The 19963-nt window shown below is 43.1% G+C and overlaps 1 protein-coding gene across 1 annotated transcript in view; it reads right to left on the bottom strand.

Annotated features, from left to right (window-relative positions):
- The window catches only part of LOC118361468 (transmembrane protein 108-like), a 107486-nt gene that overhangs the window by 24468 nt on the left and 63055 nt on the right, over positions 1 to 19963 (bottom strand). Inside the window, exon 9 of the mRNA XM_052483162.1 lies at positions 14276 to 14359. Coding sequence (XP_052339122.1) covers positions 14276 to 14359 — 84 coding nt within the window. The remainder of the gene's footprint in view (positions 1 to 14275; positions 14360 to 19963) is intronic.

Raw genomic sequence — 19963 nt, 5'->3', positions numbered from 1 at the left:
GCTCCAAGACTGGATTGTGTGCTCACGACCTCAGACTGGGGCGAAGGTTCACCGTCCAATAGGACAACGACCCTAAGCACACAGCCAAGACAATGCAGGAGTGGCTTCGGGGCAAGTCTCTGAATGTCCTTGAGTGGCCCAGCCAGAGCCCGGACTTGAACCCAATCGAACATCTCTAGAGAGACCTGAAAATAGCTGTGCAGCGACGCTTCCCATCAATCCTGACAAAGCTTGAGAGGATCTGCAGAGAAGAATGGGAGAAACTGCCCAAATACAGGTGTGCGAAGCTTGAAGCATCATACCCAAGAAGACTCGATGCTGTATTCACTGCCAAAGGTGCTTCAACAAAGTACTGAGTAAAGGGCCTGAATACTTATGTAAATGTGATATTTCATTTTTTTATTTTTAAGAAGGCCTACAATATTTTAGCCATTCTTTGGAGGTGTGTAAAAAAAATGTATGGCTTTCCAGCAATTCTACTCATATTGCCATTGGGTGGAGAGAAATGTTTGGCGTTTTAAATATGATATCTGAGTGAGAGTGACTAGCAAAATCAATGGGGGCCCCGCGGTCGGTAATTTGACCATGATTACTACAAGATAGGTGTCTGGACTAACTTACCAATTACATTTTTTTTAGCTGACATGGGCTAACTGAGTGATTGTCAGTTGTGCTGATGTACAACCAAATGTATAAATTGCACCTTGTGTATTCTTTTATTCTAACTCTCAATATGAAGTTGAGACCGACTGTTTTTGTTGTTGTTGGAAATTGATCCGCGGGCCTATTTGGTATGCATCCTATCACACAGTGGGATGCATCCTATCACACAGTGGGATGCATCCTTTCACACAGTAGGATAATATCTTCCTGTTTGAATGCTCTGCAATGCTCGTCATATTAGGCTCCTGCCCCACTTTCAACACGGACATGATTATCCCAGAACCCATGTCCATGGTGTCAGAACTTAATATTGAAACTTAGAGTGAGGAATGAGAGACGAGGAGGATTGACAGGGCTTCTGGGATAATGATTTAGCGGGACACTCGTTGCCTGGTTGATTGGGGCTGTGACAACGACTGGGCCGCATGGAAGGGCAGACAGGAAGGGCAGACATAAACCAGGAAGTTTTCCGAGCTCCGGGGAGAACACTGAGCCACGAGGGCTGTGAAAAACAATGCCATAAAGTAGACCGCCAGCTCTCTCACGAAATGAAATAAGTTATTCACAACATTACAGTGGTGTTATAACGGTCTTACAAGCATAATCATTTGCCATAATAGACCCATACGAAGAGGCGAGAAGTGCGACCCTGCAACTCAGATTAGGGTGATTTCTCATAGCGTGCAATCATTCCCATCTTACACTAAACGCTCTCACAGATAAGCATTTTATGAGATGACTTTACAATGCAATTTGCACTTGAGGCATACTTGAAAGGAATTGGCTTATTTGGAAGGAATTGGATTGAGGAAAGAGGGCAAAAAAACATTTTCTTAAAACAAATGAGGAGTCTTCCCTGTAGCGTCAGGCGGGCCTGTACAGACAACCATCTTGAGATAGACAGACAGACATGGAAGGTTAGAGAGAACAGAGAAGAAATGAGACCAGAAGAGAAAACCATAGGAAAGGAGGCGTGTGACCAAAGGCAATAATGGGAAGAGAAGAGAGAAACTTCCTGTGCTAACGAGTGTTTGATCATATCATGAGATGATATCATCACTCTCTCTGTGCATTCTCACTGAAACTCCTCTCCTCTCCACAACCAAAGCTTTAGATCTTCATTAGAGTTGGGTCAACTCATCAGATTGATTGAAATTCATTCCAAGAATTTGTCACACTCTGATCTGTTCCACCCGTCTTTGTGCTCGTCTCCACCCCTCCAGGTATCACCCATTATCCCTGTGTTCTCTATTTGTCAGTTGCCAGTTCGTTTTGTTTCATCAAGCCAGACGGATTACCAGGACGTGCACTTCGAGCATGTGCTGACCAACTGGCAATTGTCTTCACTGACATTTCCTGACTGAGTCGGTAATACCAACATGTTTCAAGCAAGAACACCAAGGTGGCCTGCCAAAATTCCTGCTGATCGTTGTGCAGGTCTGATCCGCAACTACAGAAAACGTTTGGTTGAGGTTATAACTACCAAAGGGGGGTCAACCAGTTATTAAATCCAAGGGTTCACATACTTTTCCCACCCTGCACTGTGAATGTTTACAAGGTGTGTTCAATAAAGACATGAAAACGTATAATTGTTTGTGTGTTATTAGTTTAAGCAGACAGTGTTTGTCTATTGTTATAACCAATTTATGCAGAAATCCAGGTATTTCCAGTGTTCACATACTTTTTCTTGCCACAGTATGTGAGAATGCCATTCATTGACTACAGCTCAGCGTTCAACACCATAGTTCCCTCAAAGCTCATCACGAAGCTAAGAATACTGGGACTGAACACCTCCCTCTGCAACTTGATCCTGGACTTCCTGACGGTCCGCCCCCAGGTGGTAAGGGTAGGTACAGTGCCTTGCAACATTATTCATCCCCCTTGGCGTTTTCCTATTTTGTTGCATTACAACCTGTAATTTAAATAGATTTTGATTTCATGTAACGGACATACACAAAATAGTCCAAATTCGTGAAGTGAAATTTTAAAAAATAACTCAATATTCCCAGGTAAGAAGTTTTAGGTTGTAGTTATTATAGGAATTATAGGACTATTTTTCTCTATACCATTTGTATTTCATATACCTTTGACTACTGGATGTTCTTATAGGCACTTTAGTATTGCCAGTGTAACAGTATAACTTCCGTCCCTCTCCTCGCCCCTACCTGGGCTCGAACTAGGAACACATCGGCAACAGCCACCCTTGAAGCAGCGTTTACCAATCGCTCCACAAAAGCTGCGGCCCTTGCAGAGCAAGGGGAACAACCACTTCAAGTCTCAGAGCGGGTGACATTTGAAACGCTATTAGCGCGCACCCCGCTAACTAGCTAGCCATTTCACATCGGTTGCACCAGCCTAATCTCGGGAGTTGGTAGGCTTGAAGTCATAAACAGTGTAATGCTTGAAGCACAACGAAGAGCTGCTGGCAAAACACATGAAAGTGCTGTTTGAATGATTGCTTAGGAGCCTGCTGGTGTCTTCCATCGCTCAGTCAGACTGCTCTATCAAGTCATAGACTTAATTCTAACATAATAACACACAGAAATTCGAGCCGTAGGTCATTAATATGGTAGAATCCGGAAACATCATCTCGAAAACAAGACGTTTATTCTTTCAGTGAAATATGGAACCGTTCGATTAGGAACCGCATCCATTAGTCTAAACATTTCTGTTACATTGCACAACCTTCAATGTTATGTCATAATTACGTAAAATTCTGGCAAATTAGGCGGCCCAAACTGTTGCTATACACTGACTCTGCATGCAATGAATGCAAGAGAAGTGACACAATTTCACCTGGTTAATATTGCCTGCTAACCTGGAATTATTTTAGCAAAATAATACAGGTTTAAAAATGTATACAGTGGGGCAAAAAAGTATTTAGTCAGCCACAAATTGTGCAAGTTCTCCCACTTAAAAAGATGAGGCCTGTAATTTTCATCATAGGTACACTTCAACTATGACAGACAAAATGAGAAACAAAATCCAGAAAATCACATTGTAGGATTTTTTATGAATTTATTTGCACATTATGGTGGAAAATAAGTATTTGGTCACCGACAAACAAGCAAGATTTCTGGCTCTCACAGACCTGTAACTTCTTCTTTAAGAGGCTCCTCTGTCCTCCACTCGTTACCTGTATTAATGGCACCTGTTTGAACTTGTTATCAGTATAAAAGACACCTGTCCACAACCTCAAACAGTCACACTCCAAACTCCACTATGGCCAAGACCAAAGAGCTGTCAAAGGACACCAGAAACAAAATTGTAGACCTGCACCAGGCTGGGAAGACTGAATCTGCAATAGGTAAGCAGCTTGGTTTAAAGAATTCAACTGTGGGAGCAATTATTAGGAAATGGAAGACATACAAGACCACTGATAATCTCCCTCGATCTGGGGCTCCACGCAAGATCTCACCCCGTGGGGTCAAAATGATCACAAGAACGGTGAGCAAAAGTCCCAGAAACACACGGGGGTCCTAGTGAATGACCTGCAGAGAGCTGGGACCAAAGTAACAAAGCCTACCATCAGTAACACACTATGCCGCCAGGGACTCAAATCCTGCAGTGCCAGACGTGTTCCCCTGCTTAAACCAGTACATGTCCAGGCCCGTCTGAAGTTTGCTAGAGAGCATTTGGATGATCCAAAATAAGATTGGGAGAATGTCATATGGTCAGATGAAACCAAAATATAACCTTTTGGTAAAAACTCAACTCGTCGTGTTTGGAGGACAAAGAATGCTGAGTTGCATCCAAAGAACACCATACCTACTGTGAAGCATGAGGGTGGAAACATCATGTTTTGGGGCTGTTTTTCTGCAAAGGGGCCAGGACGACTGATCCGTGTAAAGGAAAGAATGAATGGGGCCATGTATCGTGAGATTTTGAGTGAAAACCTTCCATCAGCAAGGGCATTGAAGATGAAACGTGGCTGGGTCTTTCAGCATCACAATGATCCCAAACACACCGCCCGGGAAACCGAAGGAGTGGCTTTGTAAGAAGCATTTCAAGGTCCTGGAGTGGCCTAGCTAGTCTCCAGATCTCAACCCCATAGATCATTTTTGGAGGATTTGAAAGTCCGTGTTGCCCAGCAACAGCCCCAAAACATCACTGCTCTAGAGGAAATCTGCATGGAGGAATGGGCCAAAATACCAGCAACAGTGTGTGAAAACCTTGTGAAGACTTACAGAAAACGTTTGACCTCTGTCATTGACAACAAAGGGTATATAACAAAGTATTGAGATAAACTTTTGTTATGGACCAAATACTTATTTTCCACCATAGTTTGCAAATAAATTCATAAAAAATCCTACAATGTGATTTTCTGGATTTTTTTTCTAATTTTGTCTGTCATAGTTAATAAATAAAGGTGTAAACAAATAAACAATTGGCCAAATCGGTGTCCAAAAATATCAATTTCCGATTGTTATGAAAACTTGAAATCGGCCCTAATTAATTGGCCATTCCGATTAATCGGTCGACCTCTAGTACGTACGGCCCAGTACATCACTGGGGCCAAGCTTCCTGCCATCCAAGACCTCTATACCAGGCGTGTGTCAGAGGAAGGCCCATGGACTGTTCTCTCTACTAGCGCACAGCAAGTGGTACCGGAGCGCCAAGTCTAGGTTCAAAAGGCTTCTTAACAGCTTCTACCCCCAAGCCATAAGACTCCTGAACAGCTAATCAAAGGGCTACCCAGACCACCCTTTTATGCTGCTGCTACTCTGTTTATCATCTATGCATAGTCACTTTAACTCTACCTACATGTACATATTACCTCAATTACCTTGACTACTGTACCCCGCTGCTGTTGAATAAATATATAATAATAATAGTTACTTTTATTTTCTATTTTTTACTTGACACCTTTCTTTCTTAAAACTTCGGCGCATGTGACAAATACAATTTGATGTTGTAAGTGTAATTATTTTTTTTTGAGGATTGTTCAATTAACTAAATTAATTTCTATTCAGTAAATGTTTTATTGGGGATACGATTTCACATATCCTACATTTCTGAGCCACAGAATGATGAGTTTCCTTTCTAATGGTTCCATTATTCCCCTCTTCTCAGCTGTATTACAGTCAGTGGATCAGCCTGACCCCATGTTCCACATTCTGTTCTGGACACCTGCCAGACACTCACAACAGCTCCCCCCTGGCCCCACTAATATGCTTAGAATGTTAAACAGGCTAACAGCATACTGTATGATATGATTATGGAACACAGAGGTTGATATGGACGAGTAACACACTGCAAATACAAAACTGTTCTCTCTCTACCTGGAATCGTCCAAGACTGTGCTTCATAGCTGTTATCGGCACTGTTATGGTGCTCTCACTTTAGCTGTGTACTCTGTCTTACTGGACTGCGGAGCCCCACCTGTTTTGAGCCTTTAATCCCCCCAAAAATTATAAAATAAATACATTCAAATATAATTGGGGATGCCTGTTTTGCATGTTATTTTTGCATTAATACGTGTCACATATCAGTTTGCAAACAATGTAATTAAAAAATATATATTTTTGAGTTTATAAAGCTGCATATACATTTGGTCACTTTTTTGCTTTCTTGAGTAAGGGAGCTCCAAAATGCAGGTGATTCAGCCTAGCTCAGTGCATTCTGTGGTGGTGGGGCAGCCAGTGGAAATACAGAGTGTAGGGCTTAGTAATGTTCTCTAGTTGCGCCGTGATTGGGTCAGTGTCACTCATGGGGACACTACGTCACTGCCAAATCTAAGGGTAGAGAGTCAAATCCCGGTATATCTACAGTAGCTTTGATTGGACTGATATTTTCAAAATCTTAGCTAGCAGTCATCATCATGAATCAAGTTGACAATCTACTGGCAAATCCTTTTTAATCCTTGTCATATGAAGAGAAATAATGAAGAGAAATCAGTGGCTAACTGCAAGCATTGCAAAGCAATCACTAGCCTGCTATTCAGTAGAGTGGGTGTATGAAATCCCAAGTCTAAATTTAAGGGTCTCTTTCCAAGCTTAAAAGGATAAATATTTAACATTGGCCATGATGTCAACCCAGCATGACTATTGCCAAGCTCAAAACAACTGGATACCTGGAACTGGGAAATCGGACTTCAGTGAGTTCAAGACAACTGGAAACTTGGGGAAAAAACGAGCTCCGGCCGGGAAAATATGTTTTGAACAGTCATACAAATCTAGAGCTCCAACGTTTAGATCACTGACATCCTGATTCAACCTTTTTTTTCTTCCCCAGAGTTCCCAGTCTTGAAAGCACCATAAATCCAGAGAATGCCAGACTTTGATGACAAAATTTGCCCACGAAGGCACCTTCCTGTGGTGAGTCCAGACATGTCTTGTATGCTGCTGCATAAATGATGTATTATGCCAGGGAGATAGTATTACTTTCCTAGCTACAGTATACATAAGTGTATGTAGTGTAGAAAGCTGTTAGTAGCCCATGTGCCTCACCCTAATAAGTTGGTCCCTTTTCCCCTTTTGGCGGTGCACATGTAGCTTATAGCCTGTTAAGAGTAATGTAATTATCAAATATTGTAAGAGCTTTCATTGTCTGCGTATATGCCCCCTTCACTTATCCTATGGTTCTGACTTGGTGTACAGGGAGAATACTGTAAGAATGGCCGATATTCTGAATTCTGAAGCTGTACAGTTAAAAAGTGCTGAACAAATAGTTATATTGACTATATCCGTCCTAGCTCGCTCATTAATGTCTTAATCGAAATTATGGATTGCCTCTTATCCACTCGTCGTCCCCTTATGCCATAGTTTGGCATAGTCAACTGTCAGTAGAAACCACATTTGTTTAAGCAAGTCAGCCACATCGGCTATGTTTTTTTTAAAGGCTGAGGCTGAATGTACTGTTTCGCTGCCTGTTCCGCTGATAGCCAGGTGTATTTATTTTTTATTTTTTAAATTTTACCTTTATTTAACCAGGCAAGTCAGTTAAGAACACATTCTTATTTTCAATGACGGCCTGGGAACAGTGGGTTAACTGCCTGTTCAGGGGCAGAACCACAGACCTTGTCAGCTCGGGGGTTTGAACTCGCAACCTTCCGGTTACTAGTCCAACGCTCTAACCACTAGGCTACGCTGCCGCCCTGCCAGGTGTTGGGACTGCTGTTGGGACCTATGTAGGCCCTAACAGTTTGTGGGTACCGGTTGTTATCAGTATAGTGCAATTAACTTATTGTTTAGTGTTGTATTGTGTAGTGCATCAATTTGTTTTGTTTGTCCAACCAAGATGTACAGTTGAAGTCAGAAGTTTACATACACTTAGGTTGGAGTCATTAAACTCGTTTTTCAACCACTCCACCCACGTATGTCTTGTTAACAAACTATAGTTTTAGCAAGTCGGTTAGGACATCTACTTTGTGCATGACACAAGTAATTTTTCTAACAATTGTTGAGACAGATTTTTTCACTTATAATTCACTATATCACAATTCCATTGGGTCAGAAGTTTACTTACATTAAGTTGACTGTGCCTTTAAACAGCTTGGAAAATTCCAGAAAATAATGTCATGGCTTTAGAAGCTTCTGATAGGCTAATTGACATAATTTGAGTCAATTGGAGGGGTACCTGTGGATGTACACTGCTCAAAAAAATAAAGGGAACACTAAAATAACACATCCTAGATCTGAATGAATTAAATATTCTTATTAAATACTTTTTTCTTGACATAGTTGATTGTGCTGACAACAAAATCACACAAAAATGATCAACCCATGGAGGTCTGGATTTGGAGTCACACTCAAAATTAAAGTGGATAACCACACTACAGGCTGATCCAACTTTGATGTAATGTCCTTAAAACAAGTCAAAATGAGGCTCAGTAGTGTGTGTGGCCTCCACTTGCCTGTTTGACCTTCCTACAACGCCTGGGCATGCTCCTGATGAGTTGGTGGATGGTCTCCTGAGGGATCTCCTCCCAGACCTGGACTAAAGCATCCTGGACAGTCTGTGGTGCAACGTTGCGTTGGTGGATGGATCGAGACATGATGTCCCAGATGTGCTCAATTGGATTCAGGTCTGGGGAACGGGCGAGCCAGTCCATGGCATCAATGCCTACCTCTTGCAGGAACTGCTGACACACTCCAGCCACATGAGGTCTAGCATTGTCTGGCATTAGGAGGAACCCAGGGCCAACTGCACCACCAGACAAGGGGTCTGAGGATCTCATCTCGGTACCTAATGGCAGTCAGGCTACCTCTGGCGAGCACATGGAGGGCTGTGCGGCCCCCTAAAGAAATGCCACCCCACACCATGACTGACCCACCTCCAAACCGGTCATGCTGGAGGATGTTGCAGGCAGCAGAACGTTCTCCACGGCACCTCCAGACTCTGTCACATCTGTCACATGTGCTCAGTGTGAACCTGCTTTCATCTGTGAAGAGCACAGGGCGCCAGTGGCGAATTGGCCAATCTTCTCTGTGTTCTCTGGCAAATGCCAAAAGTCCTGCACGGTGATGGGCTGTAAGCACAACCCCCACCTGTGGACATCGGGCCCTCATACCACCCTCATGGAGTCTGTTCCTGACCGTTTGAGCAGACACATGCACATTTGTGGCCTGCTGTAGGTCATTTTGCAGGGCTCTGGCAGTGCTCCTCCTGCTCCTCCGTGCACAAAGGCGGAGGTAGTGGTCCTGCTGCTGGGTTGTTGCCCTCCTACGGCCTCCTCCACGTCTCCTGATGTACTGGCCTGTCTCCTGGTAGCGCCTCCATGCTCTGGACTCTACGCTGACAGACAAAGCAAACCTTCTTGCCACAGCTCGCATTAATGTGCCATCCTGGATGAGCTGCACTACCTGAGCCACTTGTGTGGGTTGTAGACTCCGTCTCATGCTACCACTAGAGTGAAAGCACCGCCAGCATTCAAAAGTGACCAAAACATCAGCCAGGAAGCATAGGAACTGAGAAGTGGTCTGTGGTCACCACCTGCAGAACCACTCCTTTATTAGGGGTGTATGGCTAATTGCCTATAATTTCCACCTGTTGTCTATTCCATTTGCACAACAGCATGTGAAATTTATTGTCAATCAGTGTTGCTTCCTAAGTGGACATTTTGATTTCACAGAAGTGTGATTGACTTTGAGTTACATTGTGTAGTTTAAGTGTTGCCTTTATTTTTTTGAGCAGTGTATTTTCAAGGCCTACCTTCAAACTCAGTGCCTCTTTGCTTAACATCATGAGAAAATCAAAAGAAATCAGCCAAGACCTCAGAATTGTTTTTGTAGACCTCCACAAGTCTGGTTCATCCTTGGGAGCAATTACCAAATGCCTGAAGGTACCACGTTCGTCTGTACAAACAATAGTATGCAAGTACAAACACCATGGGACCACGCAGCTGTCATACCACTCAGGAAGGAGACACGTTCTGTCTCCTAGACATGAACATACTTGGTGCGAAAAGTGCAAAGCAATCCCAGAACAACAGCAAAGGACCGTGCGAAGATGCTGGAGGAAACAGATACAAAAGTATCTATACCCACAGTAAAACAAGTCCTATATTGACAGATTACCGACCATTTCGAATCTCACCATACCCTCTCTGCTATGCAATCTGGTTTCAGAGCTGGTCATGGGTGCACCTCAGCCACGCTCAAGGTTCTAAACGATATCTTAACCGACATCGATAAGAAACATTACTCTGCAGCCGTATTCATTGATCTGGCCAAGGCTTTCGACTCTGTCAATCACCACATCCTCATCGGCAGACTCGACAGCCTTGGTTTCTCAAATGATTGCCTCGCCTGGGTCACCAACTATTTCTCTGATTGAGTTCAGTGTGTCAAATCGGAGGGTCTGTTGTTCGGACCTCTGGCAGTCTCTAAGGGGGTGCCACAGTGTTCAATTCTTGGACCGACTCTCTTCTCTGTAAACATCAATGATGTCGCTCTTGCTGCTCGTGAGTCTCTGATCCACCTCTACGCAGGCGACACCATTCTGTATACTTCTGGCCCTTCTTTGGACACTGTGTTAACAACCCTCCAGGCAAGTTTCAATGCCATACAACTCTCCTTCCGTGACCTCCAGTTGCTCTTAAATACAAGTAAATCTAAATGCATGCTCTTCAACCGATCGCTGCCTGCACGTGCCCGCCTGTCCAAGATCACTACTCTGGACAGCTCTGACTTAGAATACGTGGACAACTACAAATACCTAGGTGTCTGGTTAGATTGTAAACTCTACTTCCAGACCCACATCAAACATCTCCAATCCAAAGTTAAATCTAGAATTGGCTTCTTCCTATTTGGCAACAAAGCATCCTTCCCTTATGCTGCCAAACATACCCTTGTAAAACTGACCATCCTACCAATCCTCGACCTCGGCGATGTCATTTACAAAATAGCCTCAAATACCCTACTCGACAAATTGGATGCAGTCTATCACAGTGCCATCCGTTATGTCACCAAAGCTCCATATACTACCCACCATTGCGACCTGTACACACTCGTTGGCTGGCCCTCGCTTCATACTCGTCGCCAAACCCACTGGCTCCATGTCCTCTACAAGACCCTGCCAGGTAAAGTCCCCCCTTATCTCAGCTCGCTGGTCACCATAGCATCACCCACCTGTAGCACGCGCTCCAGCAGGTGGTCACCCCCAAAACCTCTCTGGTCACCCCAAAACCAATTATTTCTTTGGCCGCCTCTCCTTCCAGTTCTCTGCTGCCAATGACTGGAACGAACTACAAAAATCTCTGAAACTGGAAACACTTATCTCCCTCACTAGCTTTAAGCACCAGCTGTCAGAGCAGCTCACAGATTACTGCACCTGTACATAGCCCATCTATAATTTAGCCCAAACAACCACCTCTTTCCCTACTGTATTTATTTATTTATTTTGCTCCTTTGCACCCCATTATTTTTATTTCTACTTTGCACATTCTGCCACTGCAAATCTACCATTCCAGTGTTTTACTTGCCATATTGTATTTACTTTGCCACCATGGGGTGTATTTGTATTTACTTTGCCACCACTTTTGCCTTTACCTCCCTTATCTCACCTCATTTGCTCACATCGTATATAGACTTGTTTCTACTGTATTATTGACTGTATGTTTGTTTTAATCCATGTGTAACTTTGTGTTGTTGTATGTGTCGAACTGCTTTGCTTTATCTTGGCCAGGTCGCAATTGTAAATGAGAACTTGTTCTCAACTTGCCTACCTGGTTAAATAAAGGTGAAATAAATAAATAAACCGAATGGCCGCTCAACAAGGAATAAGCCACTGCTCCAAAACCCCCATAAGAAAGCCAGGCTACGGTTTGCAACTGCACATGGGGAAAAAGATCGTACTTTTTGGAGAAATGTCTGGTCTGATGAAACAAAAATAGAACCGTTTGGCCATAATGAACATCGTTATGTTTGGAGGAAAAAGGGGGAGGCTTGCAAGCCGAAGAACACCATCTCATGTAGTGGGGGTGCTTGGCTAAAGGAGGGACTGGTGCACTTCACAAAATATATGGCATCATGAGGGAGAAAAATGATGTGGATATATTGAAGCAACATCTCAAAACATCAGTCAGTTAAAGCTTGGTCGCAAATGGGTCTTCCAAATGGACAATGACCCCAAGCATACTTCCAAAGTTGTGGCAAAATGACTTAAGGACAACAAAGTCAAGGTCGGGGTGGCCATCACAAAGCCATGACCTCAATCCTATAGAAAACATGTGGGCAGAACTGAAAAAGTGTGTGTGAGCAGGGAGGCCTAAAACCCTGACTCAGTTACACCAGCTCTGTCAGGAGGAATGGGCCAAAATTCACCCAACTTATTGTGGAAAGCTTGTGGAAGGCTACCCGAAACATTTGACTCAAGTTTAAATGGTTTAAGGCAATGCTTCCAAATGCTAACTGAGCGCATGTAAACTTCTTACCTACTGGGAATGTGATGAAATAAATAAAAGCTAAAATAAATCATTCGCTCTCCAAATATTCTGACATTTCACATTCTTAAAATAAAGTGGTGATCCTAACTGACCTAAGACAGGGAATTTTTACTAGGATTAAATGTCAGGAATTGTGAAAAATTTAGTTTAAATGTATTTGGCTAAGGTGTATGTAAACTTCCGACTTCAACTGTACATGCTAAAATTGCCACTGAACATATGGAATTGTTCTAAGATGTTCATACCATGGACCATTTAGCCATTTAATTTAGAATTTTAGGACCCCTTCTGCTATTAAATTATACTTAAAAAAATATATATTTTATAAAATATTGAATTTGTCCTTTACTACTATAGCCCATAGAAAATCATTGAATAAAACATTCATAAATGGAAAAAATGTATCATAAGGAATAAGGTTATAACTAGGAGGCATAAGAAAGCTCATTTAATTTTTTTGTTTTTCTGGACACATTCAACCCATTATTTTTGATGGCACAAAACTACCTACCTACTTCCATTTGTTTATATGGGTTACTTTCAGACGAGTCCTTTGACACTTGTAAGGGTCGTAGAGCAAAAACGCAGTCTCCCCTTTCCATAGTGGGGACACATTAGTTTGTAGCTCAAATGGGTCGGACACTACAGACAGAATCTGGCACATCAGCGTTACCAACTTCAGACGAGTCCTGTGACACTTGTGGGGGTCGTAGATCAAAACGGAGAACACCATCATCTTGATTTTTGGGATGTCTCACGGTCTGACCAACACCGCTGTAGCTCTGCCACCGTTCACTGCAGAGCCGGAAAGCTGACATAGGTGGATGCCCATGCTTTAACTGATGGATTTTGATGGCGATTTTTTTATTATGTTACTTAGTTTAACGCACGGGTGTGTCAATAGATTCTTAAGGATTTTAAGGAACAAACTAATGTAGCTAATGTACAGTTTTACAAGTTTGATCAATGTACGGTACTACGAGTTTGGCTAATGTACAGTACTATGAGTATTAACCCAGTCAAAGCTGGGGGAGGGGGTACTACTAAGTTATGTAGAATTGTTTTAAGAAGGTCATACCAAGGATCATTTTGCTATTTGATTTTGAATTTTAAGAACTCTTGAAGAATAAAAAATAAAAAAATAAAAACATTAGATTTTTTTAAAAATTGGGCCTTACTGCTATTAGCTCATACTAGCTCAAACCCATTGAATAACAGATTCACTACATGGAACAACAGATAGTCCCAAAAACTAAATCTAAAATGGTGTCTATCATAGAAAGTTAGGAAACATTATGATATATTTTTTTACACATATTTAACTAAACAGACTCCATATGTACTTCCATACAAAAAATAGACCGGTACCGGGGGGACTTTCAGATGAGTCTTGTGAGGCCTGTGGGCGTCCGAGAGCAAAACTGATATGTACATGTTCTTGAGAGTCTCATTGTCCCATAGAGGGGTCATAATAGTTTTGTAGGCTAAACCGTTCGGACGCTACAGACGATTTTGTGGGGATGTCTCATGGTCTGACAAACACCGCTATAGTTCTGTCACCTTCCACTGCAGATGCGGAAGTGTTACATAGGCAGATGCGGTGGATTGAGACACTAGTATTGATCTGTAATTATCTCACTGTGCTATGAGTCTCACTAATGTACAGTATATTATTTGACTGTATTCTATCTCAGTTAGTATGAGGACCCAGTCTTGTCTACTCACTCAGCAGCTGGCGGCGCAGGACCTGCAGGCTTCTCTTCATGGTATCATGTGGTCCGAGTCCTCCTCCACAGTGCTCATGGTTCTCTGTGGAACACAACCATACCAGAGAGAGAGATTAAGATACTGCATTGTCAGGTTGCTCATGTCAGGTTAGCTCAGGTAACGCAGTCAGATACTGATGTGATTAAGTGAGGATATAGAGGAGAAAGAGAGTGAGAGAGCGAGAGATTGAGAGGGGGGAGATAGAGAGGATGGACAGAGAGACAGACAGAAAGAGACAGACCAACAGACAGGGCAGACTAATCTGTGTTTATAATTGCTAATCAGATCAGCCAAAAACAGAAAGAACTCAAAATGTATTGAAAAATAAACTCCCTCTGACAACAATAATAAAGATATATTCACAGCGACAGGCATTAATACTTATCCATGGAAAAACAACATAAATCAGGGTTGGGTTAGACCTTAAATGTACAGACTTGGCTCCTTAACACTGGCTAGGCATTATTTTATATACAGTACCTGTCAAAAGTTTGGACACACATACTCAAAAGGTTTTTCTTTATTTTGACTATTTTCTACATTGTAGAATAATAGAGAAGACATCAAAACTATGAAATAACACATATGGAATCATGTAGTAACCAAAAAAGTATTAAACAAATCAAAATATATTTGATATATTATTCAAAGTAGCCACCCTTTGCCTTGATGACAGCTTTGCACACTCTTTGCATTATCTCAACCAGCTTCACCTGGAATGCTTTTGCAACAGTCTTGAAGGAGTTCCCACATATCCTGAGCACTTGTTGGCTCTTTTCCTTCACTCTGCGATCCAACTCATCCCAAACCATCTCAATTGGGTTGAGGTCGGAGTAGGTGTCCAAACTGTTGACTGGTACTGTACATAGACTTGGAATCACAGGCCACCTTAATAAATGTTTAAATAATGTTTACATACTGCTTTACTAATCTCATATGTATATACTGTATTCTATTCTTCTGTATTTTCATCAATGCTACTACAACCACTGCTCAATCTAATATTTATATATTTCTTAATTCCCTTCTTTTACTTTTAGATGTGTGTGTATTGTTGTGAATCACTTTTAGACACTACTGCACTGTTAGATACTACTGCACTGTTGGAGCTAGGAACACAAGCACTTCGCTACACCCACAATAACATCTGCTAAATATGTGTATGTGACCATTACAATTTAATTTGAGCTTGGTGTGATGTCATGGTTGTACTTTGATTGCATTATAAGAGTTACTTTTACTTTCTAAGAGTATTCCCTTCATAGTAGAGAGTTGGTCGTCTTGAACCTGCTTCTAGATATATCCTCCCACTTGGGATATTACTATTTGCAGCTCGTCTTCCCAATTGGGTACAGCTTTAATATTCTCATCCTTTAATTCTTCAATAATTATGTATTGGTACCCCATTACATTCTTGGCATACTTTGTTGTATTTCTGAAGCTATACTGTATATCTAATGTACGTTGTTGAGAGTTGTATTCGGTCCTACTGCTTCAGTAAGAGAGCTTCTTACTTGGGAATGCAGTACTTTGGGGCCAGCCTCCAAGTTCAATTAATAAACTACAGCTCATCCAAAACAGTGCTGCAAGGATACTGACACAAACTAAAAAGTCTGCCACACATCACCCCCATCCTTGCTGATCTCCATTGGCTACTTGTTCCTCAAAGAATTTACTATACAATTCTCATCCTCGTCTACAAAGCCCTATATGGCATCGGACCCACCTACACTACCCCTATGAACTTCCATGTACCCTATGTTCAAGCCGCGCCAAACTCCTACATGCCCCCAGGACAAGGGGGGGCCGTGCCTTTTCCTCCCACACACCACACCTATGGAACTCCCTTCCTGATCATCTCTGACTGTTGGGGCTTTTAAGCAGGCCTGAAGACTCATCTCTATCAGCTGACCGACCATTACATTCCCCTTCCTAGACTTTGATTGTTGCTTTCATGATATGATTAGATATCGTCATGCCCAACTCACACCTCTCCCTTGTGATTAATGAGCTAGCCTCCGTGTGTTGCACATCCAGCCCAGTCCCGATCCCAGCGACCCACTGATACCAATCGCGGTACTGGCTTAGCAGTTGGTGGCCGACAGCTGAGGTGGGAGAAACCTTTTCCAAAAACCACCCATCGGGACATCCAGCTCAGAGGTAGGGCGGCCCAAAGTTCATCAGGCTCTCTTAGTGCTATAATACCAGGGGAACTTGAGTGGTGAATACACTTTCTCCGCTTGGCAACATGTTATTATTAAATAAATATTAGTTTTACACCCACGAGTGCTCGCCACAAACCCTTCACATCAACCATAGATAATGGCATTCCACAGCAGGCCTATAGGGACAAAGACCATTGTTAGCATATTGATAAACTTTCCCTGTTTGTGTATACAGTCAGTTGCTTTAATACATTTAACCTCTCCCAAGGTCCAGGGCCTTAATGGCTCCCAAGAGGTGCGGGTGGTCTCCACTTCTCTTTCCCAGCCGGGTAGGTGGCTTAGGCCTAAATTCCCTTATTTTCCTACGGTAAACTATTTTCACCACACCTCCACATTATCTGTAATTTAAAAACATCTAAATTCGACTAAAACCTCTCACTTTCTCAGATTAGTTAGAATCACAGGAACCTATCCACATAGGTGTTCCACCCTTCTGGCCTTGGATGTTCAGGATGCACTTTATCTTACCTTGCGGGATATAACACCTTAATTTTCGATCCAAGTAGCGCTGTTCCTGTCCTTTCACAATAGGTGACCATGGTCGTGACTCCACTCCCTGCAGGTGTCTCAGATGGAGTTGGGATTTGCAAAAAAACACATTTCCATTACACACCTGTGTGTAACAGGACAAATATAAGCACCCCATAAATTATAAACCTGCTGTGGCCCCTCCCAAGGCTATTCAAAGAAAGGTTAACCTATTTTAAATGTTATATTGAGCGGACCGGTCCTGAGCACAAGCCAGGGGCAAGCTGAATTGCTTCGAACTAAAGCAGGCTAGATGGAAGCTTATAAAGGAATGGGCACCTGAAGAAACCAGGTGGAAGAAGTTACCGGGTGGAAGCTATCATGTCGAGGCTACGTGAGTGGCAGACTGATGGGTGAAACGGTCACACAAGAATGAGTGGTTAAATAGCTGGAGTTAAGCACTGAGGCGGAAATGGAGATGCCGACCCCCAGCTCTACACGTTGCAACCCCCCTGCTCTATGGCCACAGAGTCCAACAGAGGGAAATTGATGTGACCAGGGCAGGTCTGATGCCCTAGACGAGATTAAAAAAAGTTGCCGCCAGGGCCTTCCGAGTGGCACAGTGGTCTAAAGGAACTGCATCGCAGTGCTTGATGAGTCACTTCAGACCCGTGTTCAATCCCAGGCTGTGTCACTCAGGAAGCCCTGGCGGCAATTTTCTTGTCTCGTCTAGGGCGTCAGAATGGCACGGACCGGCCCTGCTCGTAATGTAACGTAACATCCTTCTCCTGGTTCATCATGGTGGTCCTATGTTAGGAGCATAGGGTGGCTTAATCACCTGGGTGCCCCATGTGTCACCTGCCAAATAAACCGTGGCCAGATACTGGTAACTTGTCCAGTTATTGTTCCCCCAGTCCAGTTTATTCAAGCAAGGTTTCACATAGTTTAACACCTCCCTAGTTTGCAGAACCCACCATACCCGGGCCTTAACAATGGTAAAAACCTTTGTGTAGGATTTCAATGTACTTTTCACCGTGTCCGGAGCCCCATACAGATGTGCCACCAGTAGCCCTACTCACTAACTCCCACCTGACATATAGGGTACCTTGGGGTTCCCCAGGGATTCCTATTGTCATCCAGGGTGAAGTCCTGCTCGTCTAGGGCCTCCGCCATCGCCTTACTCACACACTCATCCAGGTCCGCAAAGTGAGATCGATTTCCCCCCCTCCAAATCCCCATGGGTGGGCAGACGCTGCACCCACATTTACACCTGCGCCTTTTTGCACTTTACTACGGGGTCGTTCACACCTAGTATAAACAGTGTGACTGGCCTTCTCCACACCCAAGGCAGTGTTTTATTGATCTCTCTATCTACTCCAACCTCAGTTATACATACTGTGACATAACTGGTCACCGTGACCAGGGCCCAACATCCCAGTCTTGGGCATGGCCACCTGTCTACGTGCATAGTCAGGACCATTCCTAGTACCTTTGTCACACACTTTTTATAAAACATATAAACCAAGGTCTTTCCCAACCTGCCTCTGGGCCCATGACCTCAGGTCTACCTCAGACCCCACAACCGCGGTAGCCTCTCTTGACCCGGAAACATGTCAAGTCTAGCTCTCCCCAAAACTGGCATTTTCAGTGTAAGCTCACAGTGCATTCCTCCTCCCCCTGATCCACTATTTCCATACAATCTTTTCCCCAAAGGGGTGTGTCAGGATCTCCCTTTAGGTTCTGAATGCACCAGTCAGCATATTGTCTGGGCGATCCTCTCAACTCTCTAATCCAGTTCACCTGCATAGATCGGTCTTCCATTTCGGACCTTGACACCATAACCAAATACAAAAACTGAGGTCCCAGATCCTGTCCAAATCTAGAAAGCCAGGCGTATTATTCAGGTTGTACTCAGCTGCCGACTTAACCAGCCCTTGGGTGCAGTTGGCAATGGCATCGTTCATCTCCTTTCCCATTGCTTTATTGAACACATTCAATATTTTGGTCATATTCCAATGCCTGAATAACCTACTACAACTTCTGGGGCCCCAGCATTTTCCCCATTCACAAACAGTTGAAGTCGGAAGTTTAGATACACTTAGGTTGTCATTAAAACTTGTTTTGCAACCACTCCACAAATGTCTTATTAACAAACTATAGTTTTGGCAAGTCGGTTAGGACCCATCAAACTCAGTGCCTCTTTGCTTGACATCATGGGAAAATCCAAATAAATCAGCCAAGACCTCAGAAAAAAAATTGTAGACCTCCACAAGTCTGGTTCATCCTTGGAAGCAATTTCCAAACGCCTGAAGGTACCACGTTCATCTGTACAAACAATAGTATGCAAGTATAAACACCATGGGACCACGCAGCTGTCATACCGCTCAGGAAGGAGACGCATTCTGTCTCCTAGAGATAAACGTACTTTGGTGCGAAAAGTGTAAATCAATCCCAGAACAACAGCGAAGGACCTTGTGAAGATGCTGGAGGAAACAGGTACAAAAGTATCTATATCCAAAGTAAAATGAGTCCTATATCGACATAACCTGAAAGACCACTCAGCAAGGAAGAAGCCACTGCTCCAAAACCACCACAAAAAAAGCCAGACTACAGTTTGCAACTGCACATGGTGACAAAGATCATACTTTTTGGAGAAATGTTCTCTGGACTGATGAAACAAAAAAAGAACTGTTTGGCCATAAGGACCATCGTTATGTCTGGAGGAAAAAGGGGGACGCTTGCAAGACGAAGGACGCCATCCCAACCATAAAGCACGAGGGTGGCAGCATCATGTTGTGGGGGTGCTTGGCTGCAGGAGGGACTGGTGCACTTCATAAAATAGATGGCTTTCATGAGGTAGGAAAATTATGTGGATATATTGAAGCAACATCTCAAGACATCATTCAGGAAGTTAAAGCTTGGTCACAAGAGGGTTTTCCAAATAGACAATGAC

This window comes from Oncorhynchus keta, chromosome 28 (assembly GCF_023373465.1).
Source record: "Oncorhynchus keta strain PuntledgeMale-10-30-2019 chromosome 28, Oket_V2, whole genome shotgun sequence".
NCBI classification, from domain to species: domain Eukaryota; kingdom Metazoa; phylum Chordata; class Actinopteri; order Salmoniformes; family Salmonidae; genus Oncorhynchus; species Oncorhynchus keta.
Note: the sequence above shows the minus strand (reverse complement) of the source record. Positions and strands in the feature narration are given on the sequence as shown.